Source organism: Aquarana catesbeiana, linkage group LG08, assembly GCF_042186555.1.
Source record: "Aquarana catesbeiana isolate 2022-GZ linkage group LG08, ASM4218655v1, whole genome shotgun sequence".
Taxonomy (NCBI): domain Eukaryota; kingdom Metazoa; phylum Chordata; class Amphibia; order Anura; family Ranidae; genus Aquarana; species Aquarana catesbeiana.
The window spans coordinates 44520085-44529511 of NC_133331.1; the positions used below are offsets into that span (position 1 = coordinate 44520085).

The 9427-nt window shown below is 37.8% G+C and overlaps 1 protein-coding gene across 1 annotated transcript in view; it reads left to right on the top strand.

The window, feature by feature from the left end:
- CPN1 (carboxypeptidase N subunit 1) overlaps nucleotides 1-8757 on the top strand; it is a 47176-nt gene extending 38419 nt beyond the window's left edge. The window contains exons 7-9 of the mRNA XM_073595763.1: nucleotides 593-692; nucleotides 1073-1191; nucleotides 3505-8757. Coding sequence (XP_073451864.1) covers nucleotides 593-692; nucleotides 1073-1191; nucleotides 3505-3633 — 348 coding nt within the window. The 3' untranslated portion in view covers nucleotides 3634-8757. The remainder of the gene's footprint in view (nucleotides 1-592; nucleotides 693-1072; nucleotides 1192-3504) is intronic.
- The last annotated feature ends 670 nt before the right edge of the window (nucleotides 8758-9427 follow it).

The following is a 9427-nucleotide window of genomic DNA, read 5'->3' on the forward strand; positions in this document are numbered from 1 at the left end:
ATGCTACAACCACCAGCCTCTCTGCTCAGGTGAGCCTGTCCACAGCTGATATCGAGCTGGCAATTAGCATGTCAGGAGCAGATCCAGCACACGTCTGCTCACATTGAAGCCCAGCCCAAACTCCCCTTAGTTAAAAGTGGCCATTTTTATTATTCATTTAATTTTATAATTATTGCTGAAGATAAGTTTGTTATGTAACGTAAGTTCATTCTTTATTCAGTTATTTAAAACTCTCTATAAATATCTATTTTAGTAATTGAGTTTACTTTAACAAAGCCTTTATGTTGAAGGCAGATGTTTGCAGCCTGTGCACTTTTCCATGTTGTAGTAATTAGAAGTGTTAAATAAAGGATACAAGTATGTTGGATACAGAGAACACAGATAATCTATACTGGCAATGATCAGTCACAAGATTGAGATATTAAAAGCATACAATTGTATGCACAAGGTGATTTGCAGTATCAGCAGATAGTGGGGTTCACCTTCGGTTTTACTATCTTTGATGTAGTTCATAGACCTTTCTGGAGTTTGTAAAACTGAACTCACTGAACATACCAAGTTCTGAATTATGTGTCTCTGTTTTTTTGTTTAGGTGCACAAAGGCATTAAAGGTATGGTGACAGATGAAAATAATAATGGAATAGCCAACGCTGTCATCTCAATAGCCGGTATCACCCATAACATATTCTCTGGTAAGTATATTAAAGGGTTAGTCTACCCACAAGTAATATATTTGCTATAGGTGGAGTTTAGTGGGTAGAAGCAGCCCCTGGCTTCTATGTCTAGGATACTTTTCTAGTGAGATTGCCAGGCCAATAACTCTGTCCCATTCCTGAGAGTTTTGGTTGTCCCCCCAAATATTAAATAAATCAAACTTTCAGCATGGACAGTGGGACCACCTCATAATAGGCACAGCGGTTGTGCAGACATAAACACTTCTCTCCAACAGGGTCCCCGAAGGATGAAAGGTGATTTAAGTCTCCAAACATCTACCTAAAAATGAAGTATATTTTTTATGTGGTTTGATACTTTAAACATGCACATAGTACTAAATAATTTTTTTTCCTGGTAGGTGAAGGAGGAGATTATTTCCGCCTGTTGTTACCAGACACATATACGGTAACAGTTTCAGCAGATGGATACCATCCAAAGACTGCAACAGTTACTGTTGGTCCAGATGTAGCTACAGAGGTAAGTTACAAGTCAGTTGCATGCATGCAATAAGAATTCTTAACAAAATACTGTATTTCCCATAGTTGCCAATGGCAGAACTGTTTAGATCTCTAAAAATACACTAGTAACATATATATGAGGATCCCCCTTCAGGTTAAAAAGCACACTCTGGTCTTTGGTTGTCTCTGGTCTTCAACCATTCCTTGCAAATATAGCCCCAGGACCTGGTCTAGATTCCTTCAGCATGCTTGTAAGCGCTGATGAAAGGGAGTCTTTAAAAAAAAACACTGAAAATAAAAAATTACATTTGGACTGGCATCCACAACTTGGTGCCCTCTTCCTAACCTTGTTTAAGACCCCAAAGTCCCTATCAAGGTTGTCTTGGGCACCAGAGAGCTCCCTACAATATATAAAATGACCTTACCAGATTAGAATATTCACCATACCTGGAATCCAGGGATTACTTAATGAAAGAAATAGAGGTCCTCATTGCCAAACTCCTAAAACTTTTAGTTGTGAAGGGAATCTGCTGTGTAATGGGTATTGGTCAACTTTTGTTTTTCATAAGTTGATATACTAAACCTTCCATTATTTATTCTTTTTCGTAAAAAATATTTACTTTTATTATTATTATTATTATACAGGATTTATATAGCGCCAACAGTTTGCGCAGTGCTTTACAACATGAGGGCAGACAGTACTGTACACTTACAATACAAATCAATACAGGAGGGATCAGAGGGCCCTGCTCGTTAGAGCTTACAATCTAGAAGGGAGGGTCATGTGAAAAAAAGGTAATAACTGGGGGGGGGGGGGGGGGGTGAGCTGATGGAGAAAATGAAAATACAGTTGTTAGGTGTGGGTAGGGTAGGCTTCTCTGAAGAGAAGGGTTTTCAGGGATCGTCTAAAAGCTAAGTAGAGTAGGAGATAAGCAGACAGATTGGGGTAGGGCATTCCATAGGATTGGAGAGGCTTTGGAAAAGTCCTGGAGTTGAGCATACTTTATATTTTAAAGAATAACTCTGTTTACATGGCACTTCCATGTCAATTTTTTTTTAGAGCTTTGTGGATTCTATAATAACCCAACTGACCAGAAGCTTCTTACTTTTTTCTTGTCAATGGCTTTTATTAATTTCAGTATAGTCAGTAATACAAATTGTTTCAGAGTTTGGTATTATACATTTGGCATTACACGTTAGCACGAGAATTATTTTTGTACATATTTAGAGTATACATTCCAAATATTATTACTCAACCAAAGTTCTGAGTTTAACTTGAAGGCTTATGTTTCGAAGCAGAAGGCATAAAGGGTTGTACATTTTAGCCAGACGAATAAGGATCATGTAGATTGTAAAACACAGAGGAAGGTAAAAGGGAGTAGAAAAGAAAAAAAAAATTCTACTTATCCTCTACTGACCCTTGATCACCACTTTCCCTCCACTGAGTCTCCTCTCTCTGGTATTAGTTAGTTATGTCTGTAGATATTTGATCCCTAGGTTCCAAGTCAACTGAAACCCTTTCATGGACCTTGAATCACGAAAGTCTGGCCTTATTTAAAAGCTACTTTTTGACTGTCTGATTCTAAGGCAGTGGTCTCCAAACTGCAGCCCGCAGGCCTGATGCTTGCCTTTGTCCGGCCCTTGGGGAACTATTCCTCCCATTGATACATTGCAGTACTTTTCCTCCCACTGAAACCAATGATGAGGCATTTTTCCTCCCACTGACACCAATGATGGGGCAATATTCCTCCCACTGATACCAACACTTGGCAATATTCCTCCCACCTATACCAATGATGGGGAACTATTCCTCCTTCCACTGACCAATGGTGCTTTTTTACTGACAACCAAGACTGTAGATTGCTTACACCAGGGCATTTTCTACTCCTACTGGCCACAGTCCGGGCCCCCTCAAGTCTGAAGGACAGTAATCTGGCCTTTTGTTTAGAAAGTTTGGAGACCCCTGCTCTAAGGGCTCATTAACACATGGTTTTATCTCTGAAGAGTGATTCAAACATGATAATCGTTTGCAGGTGGTGAGAAGGTGTTGTATTGCCTCTTCACCACCTGCTATAACACTTTGAACCTTGCACTAGCTCACCGCAACCGCATGCATATGTTTTTCAGGCCATTCACAGCATAGTATTAAACTGAGTCTGCAGTAGTGTAAATATGTAATTTTCATATACAATAGCTCCATTTACTTGATTAAACTAAATAAAAACCTTTTTTTTAATACACCTCTTAGTCTTGAATATAATACAACAATAAATAAATAAAATATATATGGAGCCACCTTTCATGCTACATATGCTTATCTATATATCCACAGCTTAACTTTCAGCTGAAAAAGGAAAGATCCTCAAGCTCAAAAGAAAAAATTCTATCTAGAAATCTCAACTCCAAGAACCATATCAGAAAAGTTGTACCCCGGGCGGCGGAAAGGAGGCGAGGGACATAAAAATCACCAAACCAGTGTCATGGAGCTTCAGACAATCGTCATCCCAGACTTGGCACAGAACTTCTCATTCTGTTTTATCTTCTACTGTTGACAATCCAATCCAATAAGCCTCTAACTTAAATGGACTTTAAGAGCCAGTAGACAAATTTATAGCATATGAAAGAAAATAATAATAATATTATGCAGATTTAAGGTAAGTATTTTCTTACATGTCAAGTATTTAATTACAAAGAATTATTTGAGAATAGGTTTATTGTCTTCCATTTTAATATTGCATCAGCTGCCTCCTATGCACGGGACAACATGTTTTGTTGCTTTACCAAGGTTAAAGGGTCTTCCAATATTTGTTCCAGCTAGATTGAATCTGTAAACAGGAGCATTTGTGTAACTCAATCAATAGTGCAATTGGCATAAAGTCCATCTTACTGCTTCGGCTCTTTTAGCTCCCTAATATTTAAGATAGCTTATCATAAAAATATGAAAAACTATGTAAAATGGACCATGAGGCTGTCAAAGGACAGCTTGCACTGTTTCACGAAACTATTAAATAGCTTCAGCTTTTTTTTTTAAAAAAGCTCTTTGAAGTCCAACCAAAGCTTTAGGGATTTGGATACAGAGACAGGCTAGAACCTATGTCAGAATTTTCATACTTTCTGTTCTGGTGACATCCCATGGGACGGTGAGGGAAAACCTCTACGATGGGAACATAAAACAGCGGTTCTAATCTTCCCAAGCTATACTACAAATGCGTCTTTATTGTTGTGTCCCTGTTGGAGACACTTTTCTCTGTCATCTGTTCAGTTTCTCTGTTGGGGACACAGATAGCAAGAATAACCCAGAGTCCAAAAATGGTCAGCATGTCCCAAAGGGATTATTTTCAAGATTTGTTACTCAAGCTAAAAAAAAAAATAAAAACACAAAAAATAAAAAAAACGCATTTCAGGGATACACACATTCCCTTTATCCAGGTGAAAGACAAATGGTACAAAGTGAATGTCTGTCAGACACCATGAATGAGACTGAGACAGAAGTACAGTTAAATCACACTTGTTTAATAATAATAATAATAATAATAAAAAAAGGTAAACAGAGTAAACGTAGTCAAAACATAGCCAGAGTTCAGGAACCGGAACGGATAGTCAGACAAGCCAAAATGTCAGCCAAGCAAGTCTTTAACAGGAACACATGAGAGCGTCTCTAGAGATGTGACCAAGACGAAGGCAGAAATCATCTGGACTGCATGGCTTAAGTAGGCAGGACTGATGAGCAGGATATCATCAACAGGTGAGTCACTGTGGAGAGAAAGGAGCTGGCAATTAGCTGACATCTGGGCGGCCAGCTTTGAGAAGGAAGGGCTGAGCCCAGCCCTGACAATGTCACAGCTCATTCTTGTGTGCTACGTTGAAGTGAAGAAATGCATGTATGTTTCCATTACCGAAAGATACGAGCCCCATACTCAAGGTGTGTAACTCAAACCCTGTAGCAAAATTATGATTGAGTCCCCCAGAGACCTATCTGAGTTGCACCTGGCAGTGTCAATGAGGACAGTAGTGTAATTAATCTTGCAGTGTATGTCCAGCCATGTTCCTTAATTTTGGATGGAGAGGGGAAGTATAGAAGAGAGATTTTTTGTCTCAGAAAGACTGTGTTAGGCATACATGATTAAGTTTAGACAGCTGGCCAGGATGACCTGATGCTCTGAAGACAACAAATCTGCTCAGAGATCTGGATCTTTACAGAAATCAAAGTACCCCCTACTGGAAATGGGACTTTATAGGCTCAAATTGTGTACAAACGTATGTAATATTAAAAACTCTATATTTATTGGGTATCAAAACACAATCTTAAAAAGAAGTGTGCAATTAAAAATGTACAAAAACAAACAAACACCTTCTCATTAAAGCTGGTGCAGCCATAAGACCATACAATAGAAGAAAAATATTACAGCGCACACATGCAAAAAACATTCACCTCCAGCAAGGCTAGTTTAAAAACACCTAAACATTCTCAAAAAAAAATATGGGGATTTGGTCACACCATATTGCTATATGGTGCTAAGCTCACTTACTGCGACAAAGTACCCCATGATTAGTGGGTCCTACACTATCCATAGATTTGGGAGATCCTGTTTCTCTGAACCATGAGAGCTACACTCTTCTAAATGGGAGAATATTGAGGTCTCCACCTATGACACAAGTGGACACTAATGAGAGGTACTTAAAGAGGGAGCAGGATGCTTCTTCAATTAAAAATGTACACACATAGCAATGTAGAAAAGCATATTATACCACAATATAGACAGAAATCACTTAGACTGTCGAATACATAAAGTATTTGCATAAACCAAGCCAACGCGTTTCAGAGTTCTTCCAACTCCTTCCTCAGGGAAAGTTTAGCAATTGTTGTACATGTGGTAATTTCTCCATGAGCAATGATGCGAAGCCTGTTGTGAAGTAAAAACAAGTTGAAAGATAGTGAGAGCCAGTCAAGCAGAGGCAAGAACATAGATGAAACAAAAAGACAGGGGGTCTCCTAGACCAGCACGGTGATTCAAAAAGGCATACATTGGGATCACCTAAAAAATAGAAGACCCAGAAATTTGCTAGTTTTATCTCATAAACTTGTATGGAACTGTATGTCCCAGGGTTTTTTTCTCTAATGGCTGTCTTTATAGAAGATTATAAGCCACACATTATGTGTATTCAGAATAATCACTGTATGCAAATCCTCCCCAGATAAAACTGGTAGTGTGAGAGATGTAGATCGCACCGCGCTTTGCTGCAGCAAAACTGGACTGCCAAGTGATTTCTGTCTATATTGTGGTATAATATGCTTTTCTACATTGCTATGTATGTACATTTTTAAAGGCACACTTTTTAAATTTGTGTTTTGATACCCAATAAATATCGAATTTTTAATATTTCATACAGTTGTACACTATTTGAGTCCCATTTCCAGTAGGGGGTACTTTGATTTCTTCCAAAATACAAGGGATGTGGCCGCAGAAAGCAGATTAACAAAACCTAATTTTTTCATGTTTACACTGTGCACTCGCTGTGTTTGTTGCTTCAAAAACCTTCAAAGTGGATCCTCTCCCACCCCTGGGCATCATAGCAGCTGCATGGGCTACTATGGCTATGGTTATTCTACTGTCCATACTCAGAGATTGAGAGTGGCGTTGAATGAGGAATTAAGTGTGTGTTCCAACTGAAGAGACCGTGGTTGGTTTGAGATTGGGACTGCGCTAGACTAATTGGGTATATTATAGTCTATATTCGGTTGTTCCGTTCCATAGATAAATAAAGGTAGATGATATGTGACTCCCTTTGGGGGTCTAGGCTGCTACCTGACTGGTACAACGATGATGTTGCTTCAGGAAAGGAGATACTTTGGATAAGAAGTAAGGAGCGGTTGGTGTACGGAGTGATGCCACACTTATGAAAGGATAACAATCATTTATTGAGACTATGGAATGAGCAAATAGAGCCAACATGTTTCGAGGGCAAATGCCTCCCCCTTCTTCAGGACTATAGATATGTGTGAACGGAGCTTGCAGACTCCACAAGGGTACCTGAGTTTCTTGTACAACACAGATTCCAGCTGAAATGGTACCTGTACCATTTCAGCTAGAATCTGCGTTGTTCAAGAGACCCAGGTACCCTTGCGGAGCCAACATATCTCTTTACCCCTGAAGGAAGGGGAGTCATTTTCCCCACAAATGAGTTGTTTTGATTTGCACACACATCCTATCCTATAGGGGGAATGGAGCTCATACCTTTAAGGTAAGTGAAACATATACACATTAATCCACTTCACCTTAATACTCAGGAATCCGCTGTGGCATAAGGTGGCTTCCAGGTTGAGCATGTTTGATTAATTAATGTAGTTGAGATGAACACTGTACTGATTTGATTCACTTTGCACAATACATCTCTCACCTTGATAAAGGGGACCTGTGTTGCCCTGAAACCTTGATGGAGTGCTGTTTTTTTTTCTTCTTTTTATACTTGCAAAAAGAACTTGAATAGGATCTCTTTCAGATGGGCAAATTGGACTTTCATTTTTTATGGTATCGCTGGAGGCCAGGCACTCTCCACACACAGGTGGTAAGGTGTCCATGTGGGATGGACTTTTAAACCTGAAATAATAGTAACCTGACAGCTAAAAGGTTTTGGCAGGAGTTAGCTTTTATCAATATGGTCCAGCTACCAAATATCAATCATATCAATATCAAATGTTAGTTTCTCAACAGATGTTTGTAATCAGCTCACAGATGTGTACAAGACAATACCTCTAGTAGCAGTCTCAGAAATAGGATAATAAAACTTCTACTGTTGATAAGGTAGGCCCTAGATTAGGGTTTACCTAACACTGGTGCTGCCTTAGGGCTCAACACATGGACTTTTTGGACAATTGATTGTCTTTTCTGTACCGATCAGCTTGGTAATGGGTGACAAAACCACATCTCATTTTTCTGTTGCTTGATTTCTTTTTTGACTTTTATAGTTCCTTCAGTGCTCTGCTTTATATCAATTAGCTTGCTATAAACATTCATGTACACATTTTTCAACTCTGAGCTATGTATACAATGAAGAGAATAGCCCACGTATCAGTCCATTATATAGCGTCAACCCAATTATTGCCCTTCCTCAGGTGTCTTGGTAAACATGCCAAAGAATATGACATTGTGATATAATGCCAATGATACACAGAAGTAAGGTATATGTCATATCCTTCCTCTTGTATTGGCCATGTTCTTCAATCACATACAATGACTTTATGGTCACTGCTGAGATATATATTTTTTTAATTGATTTGTAAAAGGATTTAGTAGTGTCGTGCACCTACATTGTTTTTCTACCTGTTTGATGTTTCCCACTGCAGCTTTGTCCCAATGGTTTTGTGGGCTTCCAGTCTAGTCTAGAAAAAAAGCCATTTGTACTCATTACTGTTTGCTGTCTTCCTATCAATTATTTTATTGTACTTTAAATGTTTTGGCCATTGAAATACAGTATATCCATGAAAAAAATAAAGAATGAAAATGGAATAAAAAGGATAATAATGCAAGTCTTCATAAAAGAAAAAAAAGCTATAAACAGAAAAATGACTTGCATTACATTTTAAGTCCTGTTTACTGGTGACGAAAAAAAAGACACAAATGGAATAGTTGTATAGCGTTATTATGCTGATTGGAGGTAGACATGTGCAATTCGTTTCATTCCGAATTCGTTTTTTAACTCATTTTCGTTTACCGTATTTTTCCGAATATTCGAAGATTGGTAAATTCGAAATTTGAAAATGTGAAAATCTGAAATAATAGCTAACTAATAATAACTTAACTATTACTAACTCTTAAATTATTGGTATTGGAATTTCCTTTCAAATTTGGCTATTCGTGAACGTAACGAATATGAATTTATCCAAAGTTACAAATTATCCGAAATAACAAATGCCATATCTGAACAAATGGAACCTAACAAATTAATAATAATAAATAACAATAATAATAATAAAAACGTTTTATTATTATTATGAATTTGTTTTGTTCCATTTGTTTAGATGCGGCATTCGTTATTTCAGATAATTCGTAACTTTGGATAAATTCGTATTCGTTATGTTCACTAACAGCCAAATTTGAAAGGAAATTCCAATACCTATAATTTAATAGTTAGTTAGTTATTCTTTCGAATTTTCAGATTTTCTTACTTTCGGATTTTCTAATTTTCGAACTTATGAATTTACGAATTTTCAAATGTATGAATTTACGAATTTTCGAATTTACAAATTTATGAAT